This window comes from Crotalus tigris, unplaced genomic scaffold (genome assembly GCF_016545835.1).
Source record: "Crotalus tigris isolate CLP2741 ecotype Arizona unplaced genomic scaffold, ASM1654583v1 scf7180000024382.2542628, whole genome shotgun sequence".
NCBI lineage: Eukaryota > Metazoa > Chordata > Lepidosauria > Squamata > Viperidae > Crotalus > Crotalus tigris.
In genome coordinates, this window is record NW_024100552.1 from 435,567 (window position 1) to 453,055 (window position 17,489).

The following is a 17,489-nucleotide window of genomic DNA, read 5'->3' on the forward strand; positions in this document are numbered from 1 at the left end:
TTTAAAAGACTATTTGATAGCTTTTCAAAACCTTTCTAATGAATCTGTTATGTGGGTTTTAATTCTCTGTAAACTACCTTGAAAAATGTTTTTGAGATAGGATATCAATATATTTAAATGGTAAACTACACCAGGGTTTTTTGGTCCTCAGTTTTTCTAGGTCTTATATTATCAATGTGAAAAGATTTATATAACTTCTGACAAAAAAAGGAAGAGTTAAAAGTATTTGAAGTTGCCTTTTAAAAATAATAGTTTTGAAGGGTAAACTAAGTTTTTAAGAGGGGAAGACTGGAAGATACACATTCCCCAAGCTACACAAAAATACACAGACATGCATATTTGTTACATAGACACCCCTCTCCCAAGCTACACAGAAGTACAACAACTCACATTACCAGTATGAATTCCTATACAAAATTCCATTCATATATAATTGGGGAAAGAAAATATGTAATATCAGCATGGTAGATTGAAGCACAGCAGGTGGTGTATGAACTGCATGAACATAATCCTCAAACATGAAGTAATGATATTTGAGGCAAGGGGGAAGAGTAAATAAATGTGAGATACAGGATAGTGTTGAAAATAAGAGACTTCCTTCCCATTTTCAAAGTATACCATTACTAGATTTTAATTATTTCTCTGATTTCTAGGCTGCCCACTCATGGTAAATAAGCAGTCATAAATGTTTGTATATATTCTGTGTGGCAAATTGAGTATGATAGTTGAAAAATGCATTTTATTATGAAATTATACATATATTTACTCAGAAGTAAGCACTATTGAGTTCAGGGGAATTAAATCATTACCATATTAATGATTGTAAAATAGCTATTAGTACTGAAATATATTAAACTTAATATACTTATGTGGGGATGTGTAAGACAATATGAATAAAACTCGGAAGAACTGGACATGGATCACTAGAATACCTAATGTATTTATATGGATTCCATTACATTATCTCATTGAGAAAGAATGTTAAGGTTTAATAGAATGGATAGTATTTCATATAAAATCAGTTTTTCAGTAATAATAAAAACTCCTGGCAATCTAATCACTGAGTTTTGGGATGTTATACTTAAACAGAAAATTGTATTCCTTCTAGAATACAGGATATAATCCTTTACATTTTTTCCTGTTTCAGTGCAATGCGAGTGTTACTGTCTAAGCTTCCAAGACCATGGATTGTAGACGAAAAAAAAGACGATGGATATACTGCTTTGCATTTGGCAGCACTCAATAATCATGTAGAAGTAGCAGAACTTTTGGTACATCAGGTAAATTTCCTATCAATTGTTTTCATTCCAGAAAGAAAGAATGTGTTATTTATTACAAATAGACGCATACATTTGCTTACAAATCATTTTCTACATCCAAATAAAGGGTGTTTTTTTTTTTTTTACTAATCATTAAGACATTTATTCTACCACTACTGGTTTCTTAGTGAGAGCAAAGTGAGAGTATCACAGATTTCCAGAAACTAAGCTTTAATAACATCAGCTATCCTATCTTTTACTTTCTAGATGTACTTAGATATTTTATTGAGATTTTGGAAGTGCATATATTCCTTTTTTAAAATTTGTATAGCCATTTTTGTGAAATGAATCCCATAGTTAAACAATTGAAAAATATAGTTTATTCAATGAAAAGAGCACTGAACCTTATAATATCCATATTTCCTCAGACATAAATGAAATTGACTATACTATAGAAAGCATCCATATTAAAGCAAGTAGAAAACATAATGAAGTGTTGAATGAATTTCAAATTCGAATTTCAAATTGAAATTTCAATTGAATTTGAATTTGAAACAATGAAATTGTTTATATTAGCTTACCTAAGCAAAAAGAACATATGAATAAATAAAGTTCAATTTATGTTCAAAATAAAATAAAGGAAAAAAGAATAATATACCAGCTACTGTAACCTTAGGATAATGACAAAATAGTAGCCAGTAACCAAGATAAAACAAGAAAATGGAGCCATCACTCACTGTGCTCACTCTTCTCCAACAAAACAGCATGTATGAAAAGCCAGATGAACGGATAGAATTAAAACTTGTTACTGATCAAAAAATAGCTATAGAATGCCAATTTATTTTGAATGAATTTAAGTCAGATAAATTGCATCCTAGATTATCAAATCAACTGTATTGGATTTATTTCCCTTCAATCATGTCCAAGTCATTGCTAAGTTAATCACGTTTTTGGTCAGGCAGTTTAGATTTTGGGAAAGCTACAGGGATAATACATCTTAATCTAAGCAGAGTATGTGACAAAGTATCCCATGACAGTCTAATTAGCAAACTGCTTAATTGTAATCTGGTTGGCATGACCATTTAATTGATACTTAATTGGAAATCATACTTCAACAGTGTTCATAAATGGTTTCTCATCAAAATGTGTGACATAATGTGTTGGGGTAATCATAAATTGGATAATTAGTTACTTGGGCCTAGTACCCTAGGAGACAAAAATAAAATAAAGGAGCTTAATTAGAAAAATTGACTAGAAATAATATTATGACATAGAAATTAGATATACAAAAGAAACTGAAGTTTTAAAAATTAAAAGGGAACTACAAATGATGAACCAAGAAAATGACCTGGAAGATATTTTCTGATTCGATCTACAAAAGGAGGCTTGTCAAAAATCTGAAGAGATTTGTGTGATAGAATGAAGAATTAAAGAGAAAACAGCTATGACAATATTTGCTTGATGTAAAAAATAAGACACTTAGAAAAAAAGGAAGGAATATAAAGGTGGCTTATTTGATCAAGGTTGAAATAAATCATTTTTTGCAATGTTCAGACAATCCTTTATGAATTTTCTGCTGACACCGGGATAGAAAAGTTAATATTTTATGGATTTGCTTATAGATAAAGGATTGGGATGTAGAATGAAGAGTTACTTGTTTAACCTTATAAGAGTGAAGATTTGTTAAATTTGATGCTTGTGATAAAGTTTTGAAGTCACTTCTTTATATTTCTTTTTCCTACACTATTATTTTTTTTCATTCTCTTCTCTTTCTCTAAGTTTAGTTTGTATTAGTTTTATTATTGTAATTAAAATTCTTACTAAACATATTTTTAAAAGTGCCCCTTCTCTGTAGTGGTGCCTGCTTCTGGAATGAGACTCCCCCTGTGATTTGGATTTCTTACTCCCGCCTCCCCACTTTGCTGTTGTTTAAAAGAGCCATCTTCACCCAGACCTTTCAAGAGGGAGAGTGAAAGCCCTTTTTCCATAGCACTTGCTATCTTTTATCTTTCTCTTTTTATGTTTTATTGATTTTATTGTAATTTCCACTGCCAACTTGTTCAGAGTCAGGTGGCATATTAGTTTAATGTATTACTAATAATTAGCTTTTCATCCAGAAGGTATATTTTGTTCTAAGCTAGTTCAAATTGAACTATTAAGTTTGAGTTGGCCAAAGAGGTAAGTTGATTATATCTACTCAATATGTGGAGCTTATGAATCCCTATATATCAGGGGTTCCCAGGCGGGGGTGTGAGACGATATTCCAGGGGGTGCGAAAACTTCAGTTTAGAAATTTCAAAATGATAGTGTATATGCATAATTCATTGCTATTTCAAATATATCAGAAGCGTTCTATGGGTGCGGGGTATAGAAAAGGTTGGAAACCACTGCTATACATAAATTGTCTCAATACTGTATACACCATCTCCTTGTTTAACAACCAAAATCCATTCCTTAAATTGGTAGCTAAATGGTCAATCAGCTGTAAATGGTCACTAGACAAACATGTGATTGAGAGAGAAAGAGTTGTTGCAAAGATCACTGGTGGTTCATTTAGATAAAGGTCTCTCATATAGTGTTCTGTGCATGATCTATTTCCCCCCTTTTTTCATTTTTTTTATCCCCCCCCTTTTATGCCATTGCAGAGCAGAGAAATTGCTTAAATAATGTATTTCTTCCCCTGTTGCTTTCCTCCACAGCGTAGTGCTTCCCTAAAAAATACTAACCTCAAGTGAACAGGCTTAGCTCTATGATCTTAATTAGTTTATTAGAACTTTTCCACCAGCTCATACTGCTACCCCAAATTGACCAGGCCTTAATCAGTTTCATGCTCTGAAATTTGGTGATAAATGCAGACACTGGTCAGAAAATGATTTTTTAAAATTGACATCATATTTCTGAGTGGTCACTAAACAAGAAGTGCCTGTGCTGTGAAAAATATTAAGTTATTTGTTATTTCAGTGGATCAAATTCTTTTTAAATTTTGAAAACAACTATTGAAACATTTTTTAAACATTCCATATCAAATATTGATTCATGGAAAATGTTGATAAGTACAAAATAGAAAGAATATAAAAATTAGTTCAGTTTCATAAAATATATGCATAGATTTTTAAATTGATTTTAGCAGTGGAGAAATAATAGTCTAATATTTTTAACTACGCTATCATATACATTCTTTCACAACTATCCTGCTAGTTCAGTTCAGTTAATATGAGTAACATTTGGGATTTCTCTTTCAGGGCACAGCTAACTTGGATATTCAGAATGTAAATCAACAAACTGCATTGCACCTTGCTGTTGAAAGACAGCACACTCAAATAGTGCGGGTAAGGCAATAATAATGTACCATAAGAATGGACTTCTCAACTACTGGTATACTGTTGTAGTGCGATGTATTTCTAAAAGGATTATGCAATAAGAGAATTTCTCTCCATTTTCATGCTCTATTTTCCTTCCAGCATATTAACAGGAAACATGGCCTGTTTAAATGACAGTCTAGTTGCTTTTCCACTTACATATCATACTTAAATTATTTTTAAATAGATTAAATATTGATCAAAAATCAAACACACTGCTTATTCTATTTTTGATTTAATCTTCCATGCACATGAGATATATGAGTAAATTCTAATACCCAATAACCACAGTATAGTTATTGAGTGGGGAAAATTAATCATGGTAAGAGAGAAGAGGATAGAAAACGAGAGTAGAGGAAGAACAAATTATTAGAAGGATCTGGAAAATCAAGAGGGTGAGGAATGCAGTGGTTGGAATATGTATATGTACACTGCAACTTTTGATTGCAAGATACTGATTATAAAATAGAGATTGGTTCAATGTTTGTTATACCCCATTGCCGTTATTAAAATCTGCTTGCCATATTCTTTGAGTTTATGTTTTTGCATATAATACCATTATACCAACATATCTATTGAAAATTGCATTGGTCACATTACTAATTTTTCATGTATTTATAATAATAGTGTTGGAGCAATTTCCTTTCGGATATCCATTGTTATCTACTTACTGTTTAACCATGATTTACTAATTTATATTCAGTGAACATATCAATTGATGTAACTAAAGTCGAAAAGAAAAGTTTAAAGTGCAGGCTGCAAAATCTAATTAAGAGGAAACTGTTTTAATAGCCTTGAATAGTTAAACCTATGAGCTGTTTTTGATACTTTTAATAAATGTAATTCTATTTGTTGCAAAAGGTATTCAGAATCTTGACACTTTTATTTGTTTTCAGCTTCTAGTTCGTGCAGGTGCTAAATTGGATATTCAGGATAAAGATGGCGATACTCCGCTGCACGAGGCCCTGCGACATCATACTTTGTCGCAGCTTCGCCAGCTCCAAGACATGCAAGATGTGGGCAAGGTAGATGCAGCTTGGGAACCGTCCAAGAATACAGTAAGAAAACTGTTTTATTTTTTCTCTGATAAATTTTGTTTTTGTGGTGGGCTGTAAAGGCACTTTTGCTTTGATCTGCTTTCTGTTCTCTAAAAACAGTTATTGAAAGATTCTGTGCCAATAAGTAAATACTATTTGATAACACAATAAACTTGGATGTGTATATGGCAAAAGCTATATTAAAAAATCTAAAATGTTTCAATGTCATTTAATTGGATTTTGATATCTTTAAACATCAATACATATAATTAAAGAAGATAATTGGAATAGAGGTGATCTAAAGCATTTGCAATTTGTTGTGTGTGTATGTACATATGTGTAAATTGTAAGTAGTATGTGTGATGACATCTCTGTTGCAAATAGAATCTCTGGGAATCAAGCAACAAATGTATTTAATATTAATTATTGAGTTCTTTATATTCAATAACTAGTTTGGGGTTATTAGAAAGAATTGCAGAGAAATGTTGCATTAATATTAGCAAGGAGGGTTAGCTGCTGAATTTTAAAATACGAACAATGTCAGAATTGTTGTAATTGTGAAAATAACTTTGAGGAACAGGAAGAAGAACTGCAACCAAGACAGATAAGAGAAATCTGAGTCCAGAGCAGGAGCGTAATTGGAGAAATCAACTCAGATATGACCTTTGCTAGTTTTCTTGAATGTAAAGGCAGAGAGGGGAGAGACTTGCAAGGTTTTTTTGTAATCTTAGAATAAAAGTAGTATTAGCATCCATAAATTTGACTTCCTGGTCTGGACTACCAGGAAAACTTTCCGACAAAGGACTCTCTTAGACAAAGGGCTGACAGGAGAAAAATGCATAAAAAGTTAATACAAGATTTAAGATTGTTCGGCATAAATTAGGTCAGCAATGCCCTCTTCTCTAGAAAATTTATCTCCTCCTCCTCCTCCTCTTCTGCCTTTCCACTCTTTCCCTTTCTCTAGTGTTATAACAACCTTTGTTTTAAAATTTCAGATCTTCAGTTTTAGTAGGGATGTTTTTTCCCTTTTCTTTATTAAATTGTGTTAGGCTTAGAGGAAGAACATTGCTCAGACCAGAGGTCACAGTTCTTTTCCGAGCCAGCCAGCCAACCAACCAGCCCAAATTAAAATGGAAGAAAAAAGGTGTTGGGGGCTTGTAGTGGGCTGATGATAGACAATTGGAAAAGTAGAAGGAAAAGACGGGGGGGGGGGGGAAATCAGGCATAGAAGAAAAGAAAAAGAGTGAGGAAAGCAATATAAGAAAGGAGGAAAATATGTATATGCAAAATCCAGAGTCAGAAGGTGTGTGTGTTTGATGGGGAAAAATTGTGGAACTATTTTGCATCTTTTAGCAGTCACTCTTCATTGCAAATGTACATGTTGTAATGTTTGGGATTTATCATCCATTGGAAGGTAACAAATGTTGAAGAATGTAATTTTGGAAGAAATTATTTAAAAATGATTTGGGGCAATTGGCTTGTCTGCTTTGTTGAAACAAAAGTCTGTAGGTTATCATACTGTGGCAGACTTTTCTGTTATTCTTTCCATTTTGTAAGGATATTAGCATGTCAATCACACTTTTCAAAAAACACCTATAGACCCAAAGAGATTAAAGGAATCCAGCCTAAACACATCTTAATTTTGCACAACATTGCATTTTAGAGCTGCATTTACTAAAATCTATTAATGGTAATTATACATTCATGTAGGTATTATTTTTATTCTTTTATGATAATTTAGGTACATGAATACAAATTCAAAGGAATTGCTTGTTTACTTTCTTTCAGCTGATAATGGGATTGGGAACTCAGGGAGCAGAGAAGAAAAGTGCAGCATCTATTGCCTGTTTCCTGGCAGCCAATGGAGCTGACCTTGGTATTCGCAACAAGAAGGGTCAGTCACCCCTTGACTTATGTCCTGATCCTAGCCTCTGTAAAGCATTGGCTAAATGCCACAAGGAAAAAATCAGGTCTGTATTACTAGGAAGTACTTACATTTCACTATAAAGTTTATTTTGTACAGATTAGACACAGTGTGCTTTTACTTAGGCATTTAACCTGGGCTAAATTTAATTACAGTTGCCTCATGTCTACTTTAACTATTTAAATTGTTGTCATTCTGGTCAATAGACAGCTTGTCAAAGTAGAATGGTTGGTATATAAATTAAATGGGAAACATTTCCCCTGGCCAATTCTTCTGCATTCATATATCAATCTTTATTTAGTCAACTACTTTTTTTTTTAAAAAAGAACATATTTTGTTTATTATACTTTAAATGTATATTTTGTTTTCATACTGACTAGGTTAAAGAACTAACAGCTTCATTCATACAGCATACTAAACTCTGATTAGTTTGAATTCAGGTTAGGTTTTTTTATGCCATCGCACATTATCTCTGTTACAATTAAATATCTAACATAATTCAAAAAAGGATTTATTTATTTGTCAAGTCAAGGACGTTGTATAAGCAGTTTTATGTAGTTTTATGTAAATATCTACTGTTGCATCTTCAAAGTGATTTGGTTGTTTTAATTGAGCCAGGTAGTAACTGCAACACAGTTTACAAGTTAGATGTAAAGTCCTGTTGACCTCACCAAGGTATGCTTCCAAGTCAGCAGATAAATTTGCAGATTTGGCCATCATTTTCTAAAATGCTTTCTGTAAGATTGTCAGAAAGGATCATATTGTTATTTTCCTGAATTTATAATTACAAATGTTAATAACACTCTTAATTTTGGATATTATATTCAATATGTACATAAATATCTGAACGTAGGCTTGTGTTTAGTGGACAGGTTGGTTCCCGAAGTCCTTCTATGATCAGTAATGATTCCGAAACCTTAGAAGAATGTATGGTATGTTCTGATATGAAGAGAGATACTCTATTTGGCCCATGTGGACACATTGCTACTTGTTCCCTGTGTTCACCAAGAGTCAAGAAATGTCTCATTTGCAAAGACCATGTTCAATCAAGAACAAAGGTGTGTGTTTAAATTTTTTTCATCATTTCAATATGTCAGATACTGGATAATGCCTTCCCTTTAAAATGAAACATATAGCAAATGCTTAAACAAAAAGCTGATATTCCAATTGTTCATAGTTTAAACTCTTTTGTCAGAAGGAATTAATTATCTTTACAACAGTATTTCTCCCCATAATCTTATTTAATGATGTATTCTATAAAACCTAGCTTGTATTGTCCTGATTTAGTGAAACCAGAGCATCTGGTTCAACATCCCGTTTCTCAAAATGACAACCAGATTCTTCTAAGCAAAAGCAATAATCATTTCTTGTCTTTGCTGATTTTGTATTACATCTAGAAGTTTCATGTCATGATAATTGTAATTGTTTGATAAACATATCTTCACAGATTTTCTGATTTTTCATATAAAATCATTAAAGTTAGATAAAACTTCTCTAACTTGAAAAGGAGGCAAGGATGATTAAACTTTATTAAAATAAGTTAAAAGGCAAAGGGGCACCAGTCAGCCCTGCAGAACCATGGAAAGCCAGAAGAGTTGGGGCCTACCTCATCTCCAAAGGGAGAATATTCCATAGGGCAGTAGCAATGGTAGAGAAGGTTGCCTTTCTAGACCCCGCCATTCAGGATTCTTTAACTGATGGAATCTGCAACATACCTTCCCTGTCTAATTGACAAATGACCAAATTTTGATCATGTGACTAGGGATGCTGCTATGGTCGTAAATGCAAGGACCGGTTGTAAGTCACTTTACTCACTGCTCTTGTAACTTTGAACAGTCACTAAACAAATGGTTTAAGTCAAGAACTACCTGTATACAGTAGTATATATAGAGATGTGTATTTGTTTTCTGAGGTTTTCGCGGGTATTTGTATGTAGGTCTTTGGTTGTTCGGGTTTTCTCCCACGTAAAATTGGAAGTGTCTTGGCGACGTTTCGACGAAGTCCCATTCGTCATCTTCAGGCTGGTGCTTTCAGCTTCGTGCTTTGAAGCTGAAAGCACCAGCCTGAAGATGACGAATGGGACTTCGTCGAAACGTCGCCAAGACACTTCCAATTTTACGTGGGAGAAAACCCGAACAACCAAAGACCTACAGAGATGTGTATGCATATACATTTGTAAGTATGTTGTTTATTCACCTAGATTGGGTTTAAAATATTGAAGCTCTTTTTCTTTCCTCAGTAATTTGCAAATTTTCCTGCCTTACTGTTTTTTTCACCTAATTCTGAATAAGCAATGAACAAGTTAAAAAGTGATGGGCCTTATGTGAGATTTGGGGAACCTACTTAGCTTTGAACATTGTCGCTTGATTCATTCTCTTGAACTAGTTATCAATCCATCACTTAACTCAGTTACTGCTTTTACTGCTTATTCAGGAAACTTCAGTGAGGCACTTTTTAAAGCATCAAAACATACACTCTGTAACAGATCACCCTCTCTTTATCATTTTTTAAACTTCCAAAGTTAGTTTTGCAGAAACAATATTGATTCGGGAAAATTTGTCTTTCTACATGCCAGATGATATCTTTAATAGGTCTTCCTTCCACTTCATCCAGAACAGATATTAAGCTAACAAGCATTTAATTGAAGAACTAAATGCTATAAAGTTACTTTAATTTTGTTTTTACAGATTGAAGAATGTGTTGTATGCTCAGATAAAAAAGCTGCAGTACTCTTTCAGCCTTGTGGACACATGTGTGCTTGTGAAAGTACGTAAACAGTTGTTTCTTAAGAGGAATCTAACAAGTTATTTAAATTGACTTGACATTAGACGATTATTATATAAAAGCTGATTTTTCAGTTTGGCATATTTGGCAAAGACCTTTATCTTCAGTTAGTTGCCTAAGATTTTTTCTCACTTATTTTCCCCCTCTATATTAAAGTTGAATTTAAGTATGGTTAAGGCATACTAGTCTTAATTTTTTTTCTTTGCAGATTGTGCCAGCCTTATGAAAAAATGTGTGCAATGTCGGGCAGTGGTAGAACGAAGAGTTCCTTTTATTATGTGCTGTGGTGGGAAAAGTGCCGAAGATACCATAGATGACATCAGTGAGTTTTTTAAATTATTCGTCAAATTTACTGTAATAAATTCTTGTTTCCCTTTGTATAAGCTTACCTTTTTTCTTTAATAATAATAATAATTACAACAACAACAACGGAATGTATACATGATAGCCACATTATATTAGTGTTTTAGCCAGAAGTCTTTGGAATTTGATTCTTGAATCTTCAGCAAGAAACCTATGAATCAAATCAAAGGGCTGTTGATTCTTAATCCTAATAACTTTGAGAAACTGAAAAGCAATGCACGAAGGCATTTGAGTTTTCATTTTTTTCTCCAGCACTTCACATCCTTCAGCCTTTTCTCATAAGAAAAATGCATGAACTGTTTGTTTATGTATCATTTTCAAAGTAGTGATAATGATTAGAAGACATTGTCAATAAAGTGCAATAATTAAAATGCTGGACTGGCATTGGGGAGACTCCAGTTCAAATCCATCTTCAGTTACAGAAGCTCACTGGGTAACTTTTGGACCAATGATTCTTTGTCAGCAAAGGCCATCCCACAGGTTGTTGCAGTAGGAGAAAAGAGGAGGAAAGCTGTGTATAAATCTAAAATATATATAAAATAAAGATCTACTTAAAGCTTTAACTACTCAGTTATGAATATTGGCTTTTTGTAGTGATCTGTTTACATTCACATACTGAAGCTGAATTCTGATGGTAAAGTTCAGAATTCAGAAGATTAGTATATAGGATGGATACATATATTTGTACTTTTTAAATTATCAGCTTTAAAAAAAACTGTTAAAATTCACAGACAGAAATATATTAACCAGGCTAGACGAACATTTTAAGTGATTTTGGATGGTGATGATTCTTCAAGCATTGTCTGTCATTATTTCCTCCTCTGTGCATTCTTTAGCAAGTGGAAACATTCCTGTTCTGCAAAAGGATAAGGATAATACTAATGTCAATGCTGATGTGCAGAAATTACAGCAGCAGTTGCAGGACATAAAGGAACAGGTAAATTAAATCAGATATGAGAATAGTATACTTTGTTAGAAAACTATCATGTGAATATTTTCAGGGTAATTGCTACATAATGAAAAATTGAAATAATACACATATTGAGGTCAAAATATGCTTCAAATTTATTAGATTTCATAAAACTTCAGGGATTTGTCCAGGCAGTCGCCAGGAGTCAACACTAACTCAAGGGATAAATAAATAAATATTATTTGAATAAAACATAGATTTAATAGATGTTTTCCTGATTATTTTTGTATAAAATGTACAGAAATATAAACTAAATCTCAGAAAAGCATAGTGTGGCATAAATGTAAAAAGTACAACTTGCACGTATAAATACAATTGGTGTGCAAGATTAAAGATAAGTGATTTTGAGACATTATTTCCATTAAAGCTTAAACAATATTTTACATGGACAAACATCTTTGCAAATACCAAATTTATGAAGTATGAAGTCAGTAAATATATCTTTGCCTGAGATTAAAAAAAAATCTGGAGAATGTTCTTTCTTTTCACTGTGCCATATTGTCATACATAAAGACATTGACTTTCTTTTTTGAAATAAACCAGTCAGAAGCATAATAAAAAATAGACGGTGCTTGTGAGGCTTTCCTTTGAAGCTATAAGAGACAGCACTGTTAAATTCAACTCTATTTCTTTTGAACCAGGGAAGTGAGGAAGTTCTACCGTGATGCTACTGCTTGGGGAAGTGTCCATCATGATACTACCCATATCTATTTATCCCTCATTCTCTATGCCCATTTCTGCTTTAGGGCATAGTCATCTTCAGCAGTTGTAACCTCCAGGGTATAATGTGAGTCCTTCATTAGGTGATTTCTTATTCAATACTTCTCTAAGTTCTGTATAATAATATATTAAAATAGTGTATTAAATATAAGCCAAACTACTTTTAAGTAGAAAGATGTTAACTTTCCTTAGTATTTGCCATTTCTGCAATTTGAGTTTTCTGGAAGTATGTGTACAAGATTTAAGTACTGTAGCCGATTATTGTACTATCCAAGGAAACATTTAATTCCTTGTTTATGTCTTACAGACCATGTGCCCTGTGTGCTTGGACCGTCTGAAGAATATGATCTTTCTTTGTGGTCATGGAACATGTCAGCTTTGTGGAGATCGAATGAGTGAATGTCCTATCTGTCGAAAGGCTATTGAACGAAGAATTCTTTTGTATTAAAATATCAAGTGTCTTATGCTTGTGACAATATTACTACATTTTGCTTTTTGGATCCCCATAAATTGATTTGAAAGGTTGTTGTAAAGTTATGTCTAGCATTACAGGATATTGTAAATGCTGATATCTACAACATTATTATTTGCACAATCAACTTCTACCATGAAGAAATTTAAAGTAAGATTGGATTACTTATCAACACAGTTTGTTTATATTTTCTTCTCCAGAACCCCTTTATGTTAAAGGGATAATCCTGATTTTTTAGCTTGGCATTTTTGTTTTACATGTAGAAACTCTTAATTTCAATGATATTAATTTTTATACTGTCAGTTGCTTTTGTGTACCAATATTTTTAATTTTCTAATTTTCATAGTAATAATGTCAGTCAAACTACAACAAGCTAAGTCCTAGAATCTAGCTAAATTGAGGAATTAAAACATTTGACATAATAACTAAATAGCATTTCAGTATTACATATTGCCTTTAACATCTGAAAGCTGATAATTCTGCATGGTCAGTGGGTTGTTTTGTTTTTTTTTTAAGAAAAAAGCAAAAGTAATTTAGCACGCATTCTCATGACACATTGATCCTTCTATAATTTTCTATCAGAAATACTTTCTCCAGAACTCAGGGAAATTCCAGATGTGTTTGAAAACAATACAGGTCATTACTAGTAATAAAAAGAGAACTGCACAAGCAAACTCTTATGCTTGAAATCTATTTTGGATCTTACCTGATGAACCAATGTTTAGGACAGTGACAAAATATATTATTTGAGTAGTTATTTTTTTAAAAGGTATTCTGAATACAGGGTTGCATTCATAATTGGTCATATTTAGGCTTCCTGTTTGAAGTCAGTGAATATTAATTAGTCAAAATTTATGGTAAGTCTAGTAAACTACTTTGCAAAAAGCAAATATATATCAAGGTTATATAACAACTGTAGTTAGAATATTCATTATTTTTGCAAATGTCACAGTATTTTCCACCTCCCTTTACTATCAATCCCTCTGGAATTTGAGATAATTATATTAATATCTTCATTTTAATAGAAATAATGTGGAAAGACATAAAAACTATTTGTTTTGAATAATCTACAGTATGATATACTTGGAACACCAAATATTAAATTACTTTCTAAAGATGATGCATGATTTTTACATTTATAACTGACAGAAGTGCCAGTTCTTGTATTTATCACCAGTAGATTCTTATAAGCATATGAGTTGCTTTTCCTCTTAACTAATACAAAAATTATTTAAGAAAATTGCTTGTGGGAGTATTTGATATTTGGTGAAATTACCAATCTGGCAAGTTTTGCTTGTTTTTTGTTTGTTTAGTTGTTGCTGTTGCTGCAAATACTTGCAGATTGCATTGTAGCAATGTTGATCATGTATTATACCAACTTTTTCTGGAGTCTCCCAGTATCATTAATTTTCGTTTTTTAAATTTCTTTTTCTTAAAACATAAGCCTGAAAATAGGCACATTATTCCTCTGTTAGGGTTACACTAACATAGTATTTTCAGTATTTGTCTCCTAAAATTTCTCTGGGCTTAATATTTTGGCTCTGCCCTTTCCAGAAATGACATTTGTCTATTTCTGTAACCCTTGGAGGGCAGTTTTTTTTTTTAGTTACTCTTTCCTGATATACTTTAGAACACTACACCAATATATAGCTATAGAGATTCACTTAGTAAAATGTCTTATATATTGACAATATTTTTGCTAATGAAAATGTTTTAAGACTTAATTTTTAGAATTGCCAAATATCCAGATTTCTGTATTGGTATAATTATGAAATTTGCATACATACAAATTTGAAATACTTGGAATAAGTCCGATTGAGTATATTATATCAATTCTTAATAAACATAGATAAGAATGACATGATTTTGCAGCATAACCTTTTAGCTGCATTAAAGTTATTAGACCTTTACAACTTAATTATATCAGTTAAAAGAAAGCATAAAAACAAAGAAATTGGTTTGGGAATGAAGTATAAATACGTTAAACCAGTGAACAAACCAAATAGAAATCACTGTTTTAAGTTGGCAGTTATAAAGACTATAATATTTCTTGTTGTTCTTTCATAGCCCTTGCCAGGATTTGATTGGAAATTTTTTCAGAACTGGACTTGGGGAAAGGGTAGAAAAATCATTTTTTCATCCCTGAATATTTAGATGCAACATGGCACCATTATCACTTGCCATTTAATCTATAATTTCATATGAAGTATAGATCTCATAGCTAAAACATCCAGTTTAATTTTTGAATTTTCTTGCTTCCTATTTTTTTGTAACATCTTATCTGAAAAAGAGTTCTGGAGAATTCAAACATTTGCATATCCTTTTATGGCCATTTTGTTGCAATAAAAATATTTACCCCAACTACAGAGTTTGGTTATTTTTTTCCTCATGAACCAACATAGCTGTAATTGTTTTACATTCACTTTCTTTCAAATACATTCAAAATTATACATTTTTAGTACATGCTTTTTGTTTAGATTGAGAAATTCATTCCTGACTTGCATAATAGTCTAACTCATTGTTTCTCAACCTTGACAATTTTAAGGCATGTGGACTTCAACTCCCAGAATTCCACAGCCACCATTGTTGGCTGTGGAATTCTAGGAGTTGAAGTCCACATGCCTTAAAATTGTCAAGGTTGAGAAACACTGGTCTAACTCTAACTTAATCGTTTCCACAGACAGCATGCATATATACAGAAATATTTTTAGAAAAATTCAGAGATATCAATATCTAAATATAAACAATTTTTAAAAATTGATTTGGGACATCAAGTTTATGTTAGGAAATACGCTAAATATAGCACAATGTGTTGAATACCAATAATAAAAGTAATATTTTTTGCCTCTCAAAGGATAGTTATCAAAGATTTGGTAGCTAAATATTTTGTTGTTTATAGACTTACTGTCTATATCAGTGGTTCTCAACCTGTGGGTCAGGACCCCATTTGGGGTCGAACGATCATTTCACAGGGGTCACCAAACAATGCAGTCTGCCATTTTTTTCCCTCTTTTCCTTAGCTGTGCTACTCCCTTTTATTCTATTGGCTTTTGAAAGCCAATAGAATAGACTCTCTTGAATAGAGTCTAATTCTATTGGCTTTCAAAAGTCAATATGAATTGTCCAGGCTGTCTCTGCCCTGCTGAGCCCGCCAAAAGTCCCATTCTGCAAACGGTGCTGCACCAGTTGAGTAGTCCTCGACTTACGACCGGTTGGGGGGTCGCAGCATTAAAAAGGTTGAGAACCACTGGTCTATATCCAGCCCTGCCCTGATCTCTGGATGGCTCTCTCCCCTGTTAATATTGAGAAGGCAGAAGAAAACATGTTTCTTCATGTAGGTCTAAGAATCAAACACAACTAAATGGAAGAAAAAACAACAATGCATCTAAGATGTTCAGTATTGGAAAGAATGGATAAGAAGTGCTATACTGACCTCAAATAGAATATATGAGTTATATTAAGTCTTACTTTTTAGTTTGCAAATAATGTTGAAGCAGAGGACACAGTTTTTTGAGTTTCCTTAAGTAGTTAAATAGATTTATTTAACATTTGTATAATGCATTTAATTGTTAAAACATGAAACTAGGTGTTGGATTTGAATTTATATTTTTATTGAAATGCAAGTTAAAAGTTGAAATGGATGGCCACATCAAACTATATTATAAATATATATTATAATTTTGTCATGAGACTAAATGGCAGCAGAACAACCAAGGTGTTTGATGTGGAACACAGTGTGCTTCCTTCAAGATCTCAGGTGATGTGCCAACTCCAATGCTTTAACAACAGTGGTTCTTTAACTGTATGGCCCAATTATCCCTTTTCCTAGTCTCAAATAACTCACAACTCACAAACAAGCTATTACCAAATGCTGCATTACATAGATATACTCAGAGATGCCCAAATTATCTTCTTGGACATAATTACCCCCACTTGTAAGATTTGCTTTATACTATGCCAGTGCCTTTTAGTAGCAGCTGTATATATTGGAACTGAAAGGGAGAACCAGCAAAAGCTTACAAAATGGCTGGCATATTTCACAGCTAATGTGGGAAAAGATACCAGTGCAATGTATTGAGTTTCAGTTTTATTTCTTTGGTGTACAATGTACAGTGGAAAACAAGGCACACTCATTTCCCACTCATACAATTTGCACATACACATATATATCATATATAGGTTGCCATATATTAATCTGTTATTTGACATGGAGAGAGTTAGGTATTGTTATTTCAATGATTTTTGTTTTCTTTTTATGACCCTTTAAACGCTTTATTTGGGGTGGAATCGGGGCAACTGAATGGAGCTGAGCAGGAGGTTTCCTGAGCCAGATGTCCTTGATAACGAAGGCTTGTTCATTAAGCTATTTCTCAAATTTCATGAGGACTATAACGTTCTTATTCTGAACATGAAACCTTTCTCCTGCCTGTGTTTTCTTTCCACAAATTTACTTTTTCCAATCTTGGTGCCTGCTAGTGCATGTGACTCCCGCTGATCTGCAAAGCATGGCTCTGAAAAATCTGTTATGGCTATATCCAAATGTCACTCCTACATACTGACTGAAGGATCATATGAAGGTTCAGGATTACTCAACAGGTAGT

The 17,489-nt window shown here is 32.8% G+C and overlaps 1 protein-coding gene across 1 annotated transcript in view; it reads left to right on the forward strand.

Moving 5' to 3' along the window:
* MIB1 (MIB E3 ubiquitin protein ligase 1) overlaps window positions 1–15,249 on the forward strand; it is a 51,154-nt gene extending 35,905 nt beyond the window's left edge. The window contains exons 13-21 of the mRNA XM_039328595.1: window positions 1,148–1,280; window positions 4,502–4,588; window positions 5,515–5,676; window positions 7,444–7,625; window positions 8,445–8,637; window positions 10,267–10,345; window positions 10,572–10,685; window positions 11,563–11,663; window positions 12,724–15,249. Coding sequence (XP_039184529.1) covers window positions 1,148–1,280; window positions 4,502–4,588; window positions 5,515–5,676; window positions 7,444–7,625; window positions 8,445–8,637; window positions 10,267–10,345; window positions 10,572–10,685; window positions 11,563–11,663; window positions 12,724–12,864 — 1,192 coding nt within the window. The 3' untranslated portion in view covers window positions 12,865–15,249. The remainder of the gene's footprint in view (window positions 1–1,147; window positions 1,281–4,501; window positions 4,589–5,514; window positions 5,677–7,443; window positions 7,626–8,444; window positions 8,638–10,266; window positions 10,346–10,571; window positions 10,686–11,562; window positions 11,664–12,723) is intronic.
* Window positions 15,250–17,489: the final 2,240 nt, after the last annotated feature.